Source organism: Telmatherina bonti, assembly GCF_933228915.1.
Source record: "Telmatherina bonti genome assembly, chromosome: 3".
NCBI lineage: Eukaryota > Metazoa > Chordata > Actinopteri > Atheriniformes > Telmatherinidae > Telmatherina > Telmatherina bonti.
The window spans coordinates 39,402,786-39,417,961 of NC_136621.1; the positions used below are offsets into that span (position 1 = coordinate 39,402,786).

The window sequence follows — 15,176 nt, forward strand, 5'->3', positions numbered from 1 at the left end:
GGCCGTCCCCATGGCAACGACCCGGCAAAGTGAGTAGGCAAGGCCCCAGCGTGGTGGATCCCCATGAAGAAAACACTGGAGTAACAGAACTTAAGATCAAACAAGACTAAGACCTACAAGGAACCAGCTAAGAACACAAAATTAATAAATACATAATAAAAGTGAGCATAGGAATAAAATATTTAAGAAATAAAGTGATAAAATCAGAAATAAACAGGAAAAATAGAACAACAATAAGAACAACAACAATAAATAATCCTTACATTGACTAAAAACCAGATAACATCTAAAAGCTAAACTAAAAATGTCTTGAGCCTCTTTTTAAAAACAGCAATAGTCTCTGCAGCCATAAGGTTCTCTGGCAGGCGGTTCCACAGACGGGGAACGTCGTGATGCAAAGAGGCCTCACCATAAGTTTGGCTTCCTACTTTAGGAACATGTGAAAGACCGGTACCAGAAGACCTCAGAGTCCGCGAGGGCTCAGATCTTAGAAGGATGTCTGATAAATAAGAAGGTCCAAGACCATTAAGACATTTAAAAATCACTAAAACAATCTAAAAATCTTAAAATCAATCCGACGATGGATCCAGTTCGACAGGAATCGGAAATGGCATTTCCTGTCTCTCCATATTTTCAGTAGAACAAAACAAATAGAATAAATGTCTGCAGGAAATGACAGTTTCCTGGAAGTCCATAGGAGAAGCGCTTTGCAGACTCATAATGAGTCAGTCTTGGTGTGTTTCAGGACCAGTCTGGTGGTTTTATCCTCCTCAGCAATCATAGTCTACGTCGCATATAGAATTATAGATCAGACCATTTTAACGTTGACGATTCATTAACATTTTCATGCCTGCAAACGTGTTACTTTTAACTAAAACAGCAAGAGGTCTGTCATCTTAAGTACCTTAGAATTTGATTTAATTTCAATTCAGGGAGCTATGATTCCATTATTAAACAATTATCTGGCATCTTTTTTTCCAAATTAAGGTTTTTCTTCTCACTCTGTGGCTCCTTTATACTCCATTCAACATCCCTTCATTCAATTTTATCACCACTATCTTTTATTTATCTGGAAGAAAATAATGATTTTCATATAATTTTTATTTATTCTTACTTTAGTCAATTTCAGTTTATTTTACAGGCAGCTGTTTTTTTCCTTCTTTAATGAAAGGGGATGAATAAATATGAGCACAACTGTATAAGTCGCAGAAACAGCTCACCTGTGGGAAAAAAGTGCGACTTATAGTCCAGAAAATACAGTATTTATGTAAAATAATCATTTAGATATATTTTATTGTCTTTTTAGTGTCTAAACTGGTGAAGACCAGAATAAATGTTCGTTGCTTGAGTTAAAGCATAATCTTCCAGCTTTGGTTGTGTCTCGACCAGAAACTTACATTTAAATAGATAAATAAAGCAAACTTAATTAGAATTAACTTGATAATTAACCCTTTTATACCAGATGTGTCGTATTTGATACAAACTTTTGTAATCATCGAATCGTAGCTCACTGCATCGTAACTGGATCGTGAGGTACGTAAGACTGCACACCCCCACGATACACGCCTTGTAGAGCATAACCCTCCTCTGTCTCCGTCTCCTGAATGGAGAACAGTCACCAGGCCTGGATTTCACAGCGAGTGTCCCGCAGCCACCGAACACACACCGATCACACCCGTACAAGTTGTAGCCGTGCAGCACATCCTCACGTTTCACTGGGAACCGAGTGTGCACGTGTGTGTTTGCGTGTCTTTGCTGTACGTTTATTAAAAGTGAATATGTCCTGTCCTGTTTTTGTCCATGCCACGCATGCTGTCTGTGTGGATGCTGTTTCTGTGCCGAGTGGTCTCCATCACCCAGAAATACTTCAGACTCTGTACTCACAGTGGAACACACACACACACACACACACACACACAGATAAAAATGGCACTTTAACCATTGTAGTGTCCGTCTCTGTCCAGCCCCAGGCTTTCCTACGCTACACACAGTCTGATTGAATTATCCTCGCTTGTGCTGTTTTCTATTGAATTATCCTGCTGAATATTCCTCCCAAGGCTGCTCTCTAACAAAACGCGTGACGCATTCGTCGCCATCTTTGCAGGGCTGCATCAGGTCATCAGCTGGAGGATGAAGTCCAGCTCCATGTGGTGTCAGTCTTAAGTTTCTCCTCCTCTGAAACGACCCATCTGATGTTTCCTCCCGTCATGCTACAGCCTGTGTCGGATTGCACTCTGCAAACATCTGCTGCTGTTAGCGTGTCGGTAGCGTGTTGTGTTGGACAGGACGGGACATGTTCCCACCGACTGGACAAGTGGTCGTCCTGGCGGCAGTTAGACTGACTGGCTTTATTGTTCTGCAGAGGGAATTACTGACCAGATGCACGAGGAGGTAGATGAACCCCATCTCGCAGCTGTAGCCTTATTTAACACAGATAAAACTGGAAACTTAATATCTAAAATATAAATATGATATAGAAAATATCTACATATCATAGAAGAACATGTGTCTGTCCTCTTTCAGTAAAACATCTTTTTTCTGATGTTAAAACCTAAAATACAAATAAAATTGGGATTCCTAAAAAGAGCTAATGTCCTGTGGAAAATATTTTTATAAAAATAATTTTTTGCGTCTCTATGTCGCCGATGCAGAAAACGGTTCTTTAGATTGTAAAGGTTGCAGACCGCCGGCTGAATATTAGAGAAGTGAGACTTTACAGCAGACTGAATGTGGAGCTGAAACATTATCTAAACATCAAGACATTTAAAAAGTAATTAAACAAATAATTTTACGAGGGGTACATTTGTTTTCTGTATGTATGCAGATATTATAATCTAGAATGGGCATATTGTGTATGTGAGCGTCATAATCTCTAACAATGGAACCTTATTAGCAAAAAAAATCTATAATTATATTTGATATAAAATGTAATAGAATGTAATTTATATCAAATTATATTTGATATAAAATGTAAAGTGTCATAAATTTATATTTAAATTACATATATATTTAAATTAATATTTAAATATATATTTAAATTATTTATTAAATTATGTTTCAGTGTTGTTGTTTTCAAATTGCAATATGTCCATATTCATTTTTTTAACGCCATTTTAATATGATCTATATGTTATTATGTAAATATGTAATGATAATTATTGTATCAATTTATATCAAATTATATTTTATTAAAATATGTCACAACTTAAATATTTTTTACATATTTCATGAACTATAAATATTTATTAGCTTGTATATATTCATATATAAATATGTAAATATGTATAGTTTGTTTATATTAGATACAGGTGTGCAATGCCAGGTACATTTTAATTTGATTTCGATTCAGGGTAATTTAGATTAGGATAATGTAAATGATCTTTTACATATTACATTAAATATAAATATTTATTAGCTTGTATATATTTAATATAAATATTAACTATCGTACAACAACAACGTGTGGGGAGAAGAGGTGATGAGACTGGGAGAAATAAATGCAGAAGATGGTAGTCGAGCAGTTTTACTGTGTGGCGGATGAAAGAAACGTCCCTCCGTCTCCCGGCTAAGCTTTATGCAGGTGTTTTACAGGTAAGCTGTGTCACACACAGCCTCTGTTTAGCAGGAAAACGGCGCAGTAATCAGAGCATCTGCAGTGCAGATGTTATTAGACCAAGCGAGGAGACAGCAGCACATCTCTGCTAAACCTCGGCTTGTGTTGATCCATGTATCTGAATGACTGGAGAGCATGAAACAAGTTGGAAGGAAACAATCCCCCACTTCTGGATTATTTCCTAAATCAGTTCATCATCTGAGTTTGGTACTTCTGCTCAGCAGAGACACATCAGGCTGAAAGCTTCCTAAAAGCTACAACAGTTCCTCCCTTTGTGACTGAAACTGAAGTCCAAACAAACATTTCAAGTTTCCTACAGGAGCCGCTGCGGCTCGCATCTAAACCGTGGCTGAAGGGGCGCCGTGGGAATCGCTGCGTCTTATTAAACACTCACCCGAGTTCGCCGCCTCCTCCTCAGCTGGTCTGGAGGAACAGAGGTTAAACCTGCGACCCAACCCGCATGTCAGCCTAGGAAACATTCATTACTTTTCTGTATTCATTCTGATATTTCATGTCATTAATGTTTTGTTTATAATAACAACAAGAAGAAGAAACTTGATCTTAATTAGTTTATTTTGTTTTGTTTGTTTCAGTCACAATCAATTTGTTCATTTCCAAAAAAAAACCAATCAAGTAAAAAAAAAAAGGCAGAATGCCTAATAATTGTATGCCTAAAAATTAGGGGTGGGAAAATCAAGTGGAAAAATCAAATATAGGGTTAGGGTTTTTTTTTCTCAAACAAATAAAAAGAATCCATTATAAAATATTTGTCATTTTTATTGTTTTTATTGATCTTATTACTTGTCTTCTTGGGCATTTATCGCTTATGTATTATATTATATATTATATTATATGATGATCTGGCTGCTGTGTTGTTTTTTTCTAATTGAAATTTTAAAAAAATGACAAGCAAAAAAATAAGTTTTATATATTTATTTTGTTTTTAATTCACAAAAATAAGCAATATCAAAGAATTGTGAGAATCGCAATTTAAATCAAATCGACAACCAAAAAATCGGAATTGAATCGGGCATCGTCACAGCCCGACGAATAATGTACACTTACAAGTATTGTTACCTTAAATCATACAAATAACAAAAGCAGATGCATTACATACACAGTGTGTGACTTTTATAAAGAAAAATCATTTATAAAGTTGCATATTTCTCAAAAATAAACTGATAAATCATCTTTTAAATAGAAATAAAGAATTACGATTTTTCTTTTTTTTTTTTACCTCATTACTGAGTTTATTCCACAGTTGAACCCCAAAAGGACAAGCGTCTCTGTTTCACCTGTCCTAGATGTTGGAGCAATAAATTTACAACTGTCTCTAAAGTTATATTTAGTCTGCTGAAGCTTAAAGTAATTTTGGAACCCTTCTGGAAGAACATTTTGTTTAGCCTTAAACATAACTTGTATCGTCTTATAGTAAACTAAATCATCAAAGTTTTGATTGAATAAATAATAGATGTGTGTGATCATAATATCCATGATTATTTATCAGGCGTATGGCATTAAGATGCTTTTAATTTGGAAACCGCCCAGTTGGACCGCGTCCTCTGGACTCCTGGTGTGAGTAACGTTCAGATACTTATATAACTCACAAGCCTGATGCTTTGAGGTGCAGCAGACAAGCTGAATTTCACCACAGTGACTAAAAAATGACGTAATTTGTTGTGTAGAGCAACTCCTGAACATCCCGACGGAGCCCAAGGTTGGCTGAGTCTGTCTTATCAGATTCAGGAAGCAATTTTAACTTGGTTGTACAAAGTTTTGCTGAGATAAAGGGACGTGAGTCAGACCTTGGTGAAAAAACAGACAAATCAGAACATAAGTGGTGAAACGAGTTCTTTTGAAATGCCATCTGCCCACTATTCCCACTATCTGCTTCATATCAGGAGGCTAAATTTCCAGTTAAGGAGAAAACAACTCATTTAAAAGACTTTTGGAAAAGCCGCGCTGCTGTTTGGTTTCGTTTCCAGTCTTCATTTGTCCTTATTTTCCTTCCTTTCTTTGGGTTTTATCTTCCTTTACAAAGTGGATTCGACACTGTTGATTCCCCTTTCGTTACATAAAAAGTATTAACGTCCGTTCTTCATGTCTTTGTTGACCACTTTCCCTCGTAAAAGGACCGAAACCATTACAGCGAATCATTCAACAAACAAATGAAAACGTCGTTTTCCCCTCGTAGATAAACATGACGTTTAAATTAGAAATTAGGTGGTTAAAACGACGGAAATGTGGCGCTTTCCACACTCACTGCAATTTAATGTGTCGTACACAGACGTGTATAAAGTACTAGAAATCAAGATTCAGGTAAAAGTACAATTATGAATGAAGTTACATGTATAGAAGCTGAAGGGCCCCACTGAAGTAGAAGTACTACAGTATTCAACATTTTGTGTGCTTAAAGTATTACAAGTAGTTTGTTTTAAACTTTTACTAAAGTACTGAAAGTAAAAGTAGTTCATTGTGTTGTGTAGTTATTTAAGACATCATTAAACTTTGTAAATCTGATTGTTTATGATTTCTAACTCTCAGCCTGACAGTCAGAAATCCTTTAGCTGGAGCAGTAGAACATGAACAGGAACATCCAGGAAAAAAAACACACATATCCAGTGTGTTCATTCGCCTCCAGAGCTTTTTCCCTTCTTAAACCAGTCGGTATACTTTATATGTTTTATTATTATGTAAAGACATCTCTTCATAACTTATAGCAACTAAAGGCAGGTTGTTCACTTATCAGCTAGCTCTTCTGTGAAAACTAAAGGAATTATTATTGTTGATTCCCCTGCAGCGGATGTGTCCCTTTGGATCCCTCTACCAAAAACACACACACTTTTATACGGTTATGTCTCTTACTTATAAAGCACAAGAGACATATTATGTTGCTGCTAACTTGCTGCTCCTTCACTCCCGCTCAGCAAAGCTGCCAGAGATCCTTTATCTAGAGGAAAGAGGTCCCACTCTTTTTATTTTTTAACTGGCATGAAACTGAAACTAAAGATTGTCTATAGCGACACACATCTCACTCTAACAAGTATAATGGATTTAAACAAATTACCATTGTGTTATTTTTCTTTTTTTCTGTTCTAACAAATAACAACAATGAAAAAATGTATCAGAGTAAAAGTATCATAGTGATCCAAAATATGTAGTGGAGTAAAAGTAGAAGTAGGACAGAAAAAGTAATACTTCAATAAAGTAGAGATACCACATTTTACTACTTACGTACAGTAGTGAAGTAGTTCTACTTCGTTACTATAAATCTATGATCTTACATGAAGAAGAGAAAACATCGTGAGTCACATGATACAAACAGACGTCTGCAGGAAATGCATCATCCTCATCATCATCCTCATCTTAGCAAAGATGCAAGAAAGTATTCCCAAAAAGAAAAGCTTCCTGTCTTAATTCATTCCTGAAAAAATAAGAGCCGAGGACCCAGTAGAGAACCCTGTGGTGCACCAGTGCTAACTGGGACTGAATAAACTGGGAGCAGGAACTCCAGTAAGGAGAGAATGAGTGAGGCGGTACGACGGGGTGAGCTGAGAGGTGTCTGTTTCGCTTTCCCCCCACCTTCTCTGTTTGGATTCATCACCAACCCAAACTAGACAAAGAAAACGCCAACCCGGTTACTTCCAGTCGGCGTTTGAATGAGCGTTAACGTCTGACGGAGACGCGGCATCCTGCAGATGAAACGGAGCTGAAGAATGGTTGTGTGGAGCTGAGAGGAAACAGGAAAGGCCTGAGCAGCTTGGTGTTGGGACGGATATCCTCTTTAGGAGGTGTTTCCCCCCCACCCCCCGTCCCTCACTTAACTCTCCCCCTCTTTATCTCTTCACATTTCCCTCCCCAGCACTTTTAGCTTGCACTGTGGCTTTAGCTGTTCGCCTGTCTTCAGGAAAGAACCGCTTTTCTGTTGCTCTCTGGATTGTTTTTATGTTGTTTTTTTTTGGGGGGGGGCGGTGAGGGGGGAGTCATCAGGTCTGGGTCGACCATGTGCTGGCATGGGGACGAGGAGGATGAGGACGGCTCGGAGGTAAAGGACTGTCGGCTTGTTTCATATGTGTGTTTCTATGAAAATGACGGGGGGGGGGGTGTTGAGGCTTGTGTGTTCCTGGTGGTCTCTCTCCGGCTTGTTGAGCCCCCGCCTCTCATTTTGTGGTGATAAATGTAAAAGAGCGAGGAAGGTTAGGGAGAGGGGGCTGGCTCTGGTTGAGTGGAGCAGGCTCGGATGATGGCCGACCCGGTTCTAACACATCTGACGTTTGCAGAAACCCCCCCCCCCAATCACTATTATCTCTCCGTCTCTCCTCCTTATCTCGCTCGCCATCTCTTCCCCTCCTGTTATCCTGCATCCCACATTACCAGGCTGAAGGGGAGGGTGTCTCTAGCGCTCATGACATTTCCTTTCCTTGTTTCCCCTGCAGAGTGATCCAGGCGGGCTGTCGGTCCTGGAGCAACTCGGTCTGGACCAGAACTCGGATTTCTCAGATTCCAGCGTTCAGCAGCTTCTGGATGAGCAGCGTGAAAGGATCCGCAGGGAGATTCGGAAGGAGCTGAAGATCAAGGAGGGTGCCGAGAACCTGCGCAGGGCGACGACCGATAAGAGGAACGCTCAGCAGGTGAGACAATTTACGCCGGGGGAGGTGATGTTGGGAGAGCAAAATGTGACAGTGGCGCCATGTCTTGGCTCCTCCCCCTGCACTGGCTCCTCCCCTGCCTCGGCCCGTCCCCCTCCCGTTTAGCAGGAGGAGGCAAATAAACCGAGCCGGGTCGGGAAATCCTTCCTGCATTTTCTCAGCCATGTTTGCCTTCCGAGTTTCTTCTTCACTACTTTGTATTTTCATCCTAACACGCTGTTTATATGCAGGGTGTGGCTATCAGGTATGCGCTGCTGGAGGGGGAGGAGGGGAGCCGGGAGAAGAAGCTACGAAATATAAGAAATCAACAACTTAAAATCGGTTCAAACGTTTGGATTGGTCAGAGTTTTTACAGATTTACAGTAAACTGAGGGGTCTAACTATATTTCCTATTGTTCATGATGACAGAATGTATAGACTACTATCAGGACGAGGAACTACTTCACCCAGAGTAAAATAAAACGTCTCTCAGCAACATTACCTATACCAGACTTAACCAAAGGTACCGTTACCTGAAAACATAAAGGCCTTATCAGCCCGTTATTCAGGTGGAATTATCTTTGAGCAAATTTAGAAATAGAAGAAAGATAATCAGAAACAAGGTAATAATAGAATGAAGGATTTCCTAAAGCTGAAGGAGAAACTTTCAGTCCTCACGGACGCAGGAAGTCAGGTTACCTGCAGCTGAATCAAATAAAAAAATTGAATATCGGGATTTTTTGCTTCACAATTTTATAATCTTTTTTTTTGTGTGGAAAAAACTTTTTTCTTTCAAATAAATAAAAATAATTGATTATAAAATTTTTGTGTGTGAGGCTGCACGGTGGCACAGTGGTTAGCCACTGGGGAGGGGTTTGGTCAGTGGCCTTTCTGTGTGGAGTTTGCATGTTCTCCCCGTGTATGCGTGGGTTCTCTCCGGGTTCTCAGGCTTCCTCCCACCATCCAAAGACATGCATGTTAGGTTAATTGGTTACTCTAAATTGGAGTGAGTGTGAGCGTGAGTGTGGTTGTTCGTCTCCCTGTGTGGCCCTGCGATGGACTGGCGAGCTGTCCAGGGTGTACCCTGCCTGTCGCCCAAAGCCAGCTGGGATAGGCTCCAGCTTCCCCGCCACCCTGAATTGGATTAAGCGGTTTAGAAAATGAATGAATGAATGATAAAATTTTTGTCATTTATAATTTTTATTAATCTTTTTGGGCATTATAGCAGCAGAATGATGGTCTGGTTTGTGTTGTTTTTTCCTCATTGAGCAAAAAAAGGTTACTTTTTTTTTTTTTTTTCTTTAGTTCACAAAATTGATCAATATGAAGAATCATGAGGATCGCAATTTAAATTGAAATGGGACAGAAGTATATCATTATGAATTACAGTGTGTTCACACCAGACGTGTTTTGAGCGTTTTTGACGCCCAAGACGCTCGCGTCGCGTTTGGTGGCGGAAAAGCGAGGCAGAAAAGGCGGAGCTTTCCTTTATTTAATAAATAAAGCCACTCCAGGAGCTGTGTGCTGATGAGGTTCGCTTCTAGTTCGCTTCCAGCTCTATTTTCGTCTCCGCTGAGCCGAATTGGTGCTCGAATCACCTTCCACGACAACAACTACATGCACTCAATTTCACCCTAAGAGCACCTGTCCGTCTGTCTCTGGTTAGTGCGTTCTTCAATAACCTGCTGCTCTGATTGGTTGACGCCCCGCGTCAAGTGGCAAAAGTTCGGATTTACCATCTCCGGGGTTTGCGGCGCGTCAGCCTTATAAAACCTTTTAAATTTTCTGCATGTGACACGCGTGACGCCGCCGCGGCAAACGCTGAAAACCCGCCGCGAGAAAGCATGACGCCTCCTTGACGCGCGTCCACATAGACTTTACATGGAAACCTGACGCTCTTGACGCTCAAAATGCGTTTGGTCTGAACACACCGTTAGATTCAGTTTTGTTCCAAAAACTGGTTTCTCTCCGCCTGGAAATGTTGAAGTTTTTTTTTCTTTTCTACGGTTTTGGTTTGATATGTCGCCCCTGCAGAAAAACGGGGTTCTGGCTCTGCCTTTGGGTGATTAGTTTCACTTTCCTGGAGTTGGTTTCAGTCTGTTCTCAGAGAAAAAGTTGCTGTTTCTGACATGGGAGTACTCCTCGTGCTACTAGGAGACACTGGAGGAGGAAATAGAAGAAAATAATCATGTAAAATTTGTAATAATCCTGTAATAAGCGGCGGCTTGCTGTCATGCTGATCCACCTGTTTTATCTGGGAGAAACTTTGCTGAAGTGTAGTTTACTGGCTGTACTGACCTGAACCAGACGTCTCAGCAGGATCTGGGAAAACTAGTCCAGGTTTTCAGCTTCAAGGCCCATTTCTGCTCCCTGACGTCCGTAAATGCAGACGCCCATTTCCAACGTTGTCACACGTCCCTGTACTTCCACGCAGCCTTTACGTTGCCATGGTTATTAAACCAGTCCATCCACTAGTGGGCGGAACTGAGTTCAGGTTGCTTCCAACCGCTCAGAACACCAGAAGAAGAAGAAGAAGCTTTTCATTTGGCGGTTTCTGTGGTGTCTTCTCCTCTGTTTTGTTCCTGTCGCTGGTTTTGTGTCAGCTGGGCAGCTCAACATGATTTTGGTGGTTTTGCTGTTTTCTGCATAAAGTGACGGATTGCAAAGCCCCTTCAGAAAGGATGCACGTAACCGATGGCGATGGCAGACGCAACTGTCCGTCTGGATATCCGCCTCCTGCACCTTGTATAAATAGGCTTTTAGTCTGCCTGATTTCTCTTAACAGGATCTTTAAAAACTCTTGTTAGACACCTGCAGCTCATTCAGAACTCCAGTCCTCACTAAGACCTAGAAACTGGACCGCATCAGTCCAGTTCTGAGGTCTTTAGGCTGGCTGCCTGTCAGACTACAGTCTCTTTTCTGTTCTGTTGGTGGTCTATAAAGCTCCACATGTCTGGAAGAAGCTCCCAGAAAGCCTCAGATCAGCTGGAACATCCAGATAAAGACCCTCCGGGTCTCAGCTGCAGATCAGTCTGTTTCATTCTGAAGTCTAAACCTGCATCTGGATTTCTTTTTAACTTAATCATGTTTGTATCTAATGTAGGGACGCACCGATCCACTTTTTGGGAGTTCCGATCCGATAGCGAAATCTGAAACTTGAATATCTGCCGATACCAGATGTGTTTATGTGAACATTATTGTGACTATGGTTATTATTGCTGTTATAACTTTAATATTTCAACAGGTTGTAATAAATGACCCATCCTTTCTGAAGTTACCTCACCAATACTAATATAATAACATTACAGATCTAACAATTCCAACAAGTTTTATTCTGATTTGGCACATTTTACCTAAATACAACTATAAATGTGTGGTTTTGGAACAAAGATCCAGCTTTTAGTGGCGTGTTCCTCAATGCATGTGGCTCACTGACTGTTGACTTGCGGCCCTAACTGACCCTGTCAGAGTTGCCAGTTCTGGCTGATTTCAGCTGCACCGAACTCCACCAAAGAGCTGCTCCGTCGGTAGCTCCGTATAGAGTCCTGATCAAAATCTGAAGACCAGTTGAAAAATTGCTAAAATGTAACTTTTGCATATTTGGATCTCAATGAAATTTTAATCAGAGCTACAATATGCGAAAGGAAGAAGGGGGAGTGTGATAAGAAGCACTTTGAAAAATTAATTTATTGAAAACAACAATTAAACTGAAATAGGCTGTTTATCAGCTGATCAAAAGTTTAAGACCATCGCTCTAAAAATAACAAAAAACTCTCCAAACCAGAACAAAAATGTTTCTCAGTTGGACTCAGTAAGTAAGCTCCACTGTTCTTGTTAATCACTTCAAAAATTTGTTTGGGCATGCTTGATGCGAGTGTTTCCAACCCAACCCTCCCCTGACCAGTAATGCCTAAATAAAAACTAATAACTTTAGGATTCTCTCATCTGTATCTCTTGCTATATTAACAGCGAGGATCACTGTTTTAGTGGAACAAAAAATGCCACATTTTAACATTTAAGGCTTTTATTTCTTTTAAAACATGTCAGAAGCATCAAACACATCTGAGCTGGCTTGACTAGTGTGGTATCGATACACTTTTATTAATACCAAGTGCGAGTACACATGCTTGGTGTTGAGCGTGGTAGGTGTACTAAATCCCTAATCTAATGTTCTTCTTTAGCTTTTCATTTTAATTTTGCTTCTGTAAAACATATCTTCTTTTAAAATCTTATAAATGTTAAAGTCTTCATTGAGTTAAAAATCTAAATCTTCCTGATTTCTTGGTGGCAGAGAAATGACCTCCACTTCCAACCAATAAAAGCTTTGCATTACTTAAAGGATACTAATTAAAAGAAATTATTTATTGGAAAAAAGGTTGAACTCCTCAACTAGATGTACTTTATTTATGCCAGTTGTTTATAAAAAATATGATTTAAAGCCCTTTTTTTGAGCTACTTTGGTCTGTTTGTTGGGTAGTCAGCACTGAAACACTAAAATAAAGTTACATACAAAAATAAAGGCTACATTTTATTAAAAACACTGAAAAATTCAAAGATCATGGAGCGGATGGTGCTCTCGTTCAGACATCAGGGATGTTGAAGCAGGTAGATGTTGACATGTATGACCCCAAACTCCAGCATGATAATCCAGCTGCATTAGGTTCATAAAGAGGCTTACGTTCCTGCGCCAACGACAGCCTCTCCCGGAACATCAAAATGTCAGATACAGCTGATCTGCAGCTGCTGATGGCAGATAATGTCATTTTTCCAGCCATCTGGTCGTCTTCTACAACGCTGAGACTTTCTCCGGGGTCAGGCTGAGGTTGCAGAACACCTGGAACGCCCATTTATGCTCAATGTTGTCAGACAGACAGTTTCCTGCGTCGGTTATTTGGTCCGTTTTCAAGGAGCTCAACGATCCGTCACTTGATGCAGAAATTAGCGATATACCACAGGAGACCACTGGGGGCAGTGGTGAGTTATACAGCTGACACGCAACCAGCAGAAGGAAGAAACCAGAGAAGAAGACACAGAAACAACCAAATAAAAAGCTCCAGAAGAAGAAGAAGAAGTTGAGAACAGGAACAAGTGTAGACATGGCAGGAACATTTGCAGAAACGTGGGAACATAGAAGTGAAATCTGAACTCAGTGCTGCCCCCTAGTGGATGAACTGGATGGCTGGAGGTATGAGGACGGCAACGTATGACAGCATTTGAAACTGACATCCCCCTTTACGTACATAAGAGCAGAAATGAAAATGAGCCTTAAGCTTGAGTTATACCTTCATTTATTTAATCATTTTTTACATGCTTGGTTTATTTCAGGGTCGCAGGGAAGCCAGCGACCTTCCTGCAATGAGGCCGCAGAGACAAACACCACGCCCCTGCACAGGCTTTATTTACTTTATTACATCCATGTCAGTCAGAGTCACACGTTCACATAACCAGGTTTGGTTTTCCATGCTGACTGAGACATTCTCCCACAGAAAACAGCATCATTTTGGTTAAAATCTTTGTGATAAAACATGCGAAGTGTAAGTATAGACTCCAGTATGAGTACATCATGATGTAAAAAGACAATAAGATGACCATAAACTTCATTTTAAAATATAAAATAGTTGAATTTCTTTGGGATCAGACCTGGTATTCCGTTGATCATCAGAAAGTTGAAAGCTTCGTCACTGCTGCAGCGGAATTTCCTAAAAAGAAACTTTTCTTTTGCTGTGAATCATCGTCCATCTGTTGCGACTCGCTGAGGATTCAGCAGACGTGCTGCGTCTTGGCGTTGTTGCATTTGTGCGATCAGCAGTTTCTTTATCAAAATAAAATAACAAAAACTGGAAATAGGTTTGATACACTGGAGCCGAGGGTTAGGAATCAATAATCAGGAGCCATGATTTGCTCATAATATTGGCACCATATATTATAGTTATGGACATTTACACAAAAAAAGAAGAAAAAAAAATACAGAAAAAAATAATAACAAACAAGTACTTAAACATATATACACAGATTCTAATGGCTTAAATCCATAACATTTGTTCCATGACGATTTTGTTGAAATAGCGTCATCCATACAAAACGTCCCACTAGGGTAAAAGAAGAGTTCATGAACATGCAGGACAGTCCAGAAGAATGATGAGTGTGTGTGTTTGTAAACGGGGTGGTGGCTAAATCAACATGCTCTGGTCAGCCTCCTACCATCCAAAGTCGATCAGATGGTGGTTTACCATCCATTCCCCAACTTTAGACTCAACATCCCACTGGTATCTTCTCCACCTGGCCTGAACCAAACATACAGACCGAGTCAAGATCCAGCTAAACAGATAGTTCTGAGCTCAGATTTCTGATATCAAAACCAGTTCACATAAAACTTTCTTCTATCAGAACCGTATATAAGATAAATATTAAGTGCACACATCATAATCATATTCATAGTTTCAATGGTACCGTACAAAATCTTCAGCAAACAAACAAAACATTTGAAGCGAGCCCAGGCTAATGCGAACACTAACATCAGGCTAATGCGAACACTAGCATCAGGCTAATGCTAACGCTAGCATCAGGCTAATGCAAACACTAGCATCAGGCTAATGCAAACACTAGCATCAGGCTAATGCGAACACTAGCATCAGGCTAATGCGAACACCAACATCAGGCTAATGCGAACACTAGCATCAGGCTAATGCGAACACTAGCATCAGGCTAATGCGAACACTAGCATCAGGCTAATGCGAACACTAGCATCAGGCTAATGCTAACGCTAGCATCAGGCTAATGCTAACGCTAGCATCAGGCTAATGCAAACGCTAGCATCAGGCTAATGCAAACGCTAGCATCAGGCTAATGCAAACACTAGCATCAGGCTAATGCAAACACTAGCATCAGGCTAATGCGAACACTAGCATCAGGCTAATGCGAACACCAACATCAGG

The 15,176-nt window shown here is 40.2% G+C and overlaps 1 protein-coding gene across 2 annotated transcripts in view; it reads left to right on the forward strand.

Annotated features, from left to right (window-relative positions):
- Positions 1-15,176, forward strand: part of pkn1a (protein kinase N1a) — a 71,177-nt gene that overhangs the window by 22,228 nt on the left and 33,773 nt on the right. For both annotated transcript variants that reach the window (XM_079264298.1, XM_079264299.1), the window contains exon 2: positions 8,050-8,244. In XM_079264298.1, coding sequence (XP_079120424.1) covers positions 8,050-8,244 — 195 coding nt within the window. The remainder of the gene's footprint in view (positions 1-8,049; positions 8,245-15,176) is intronic.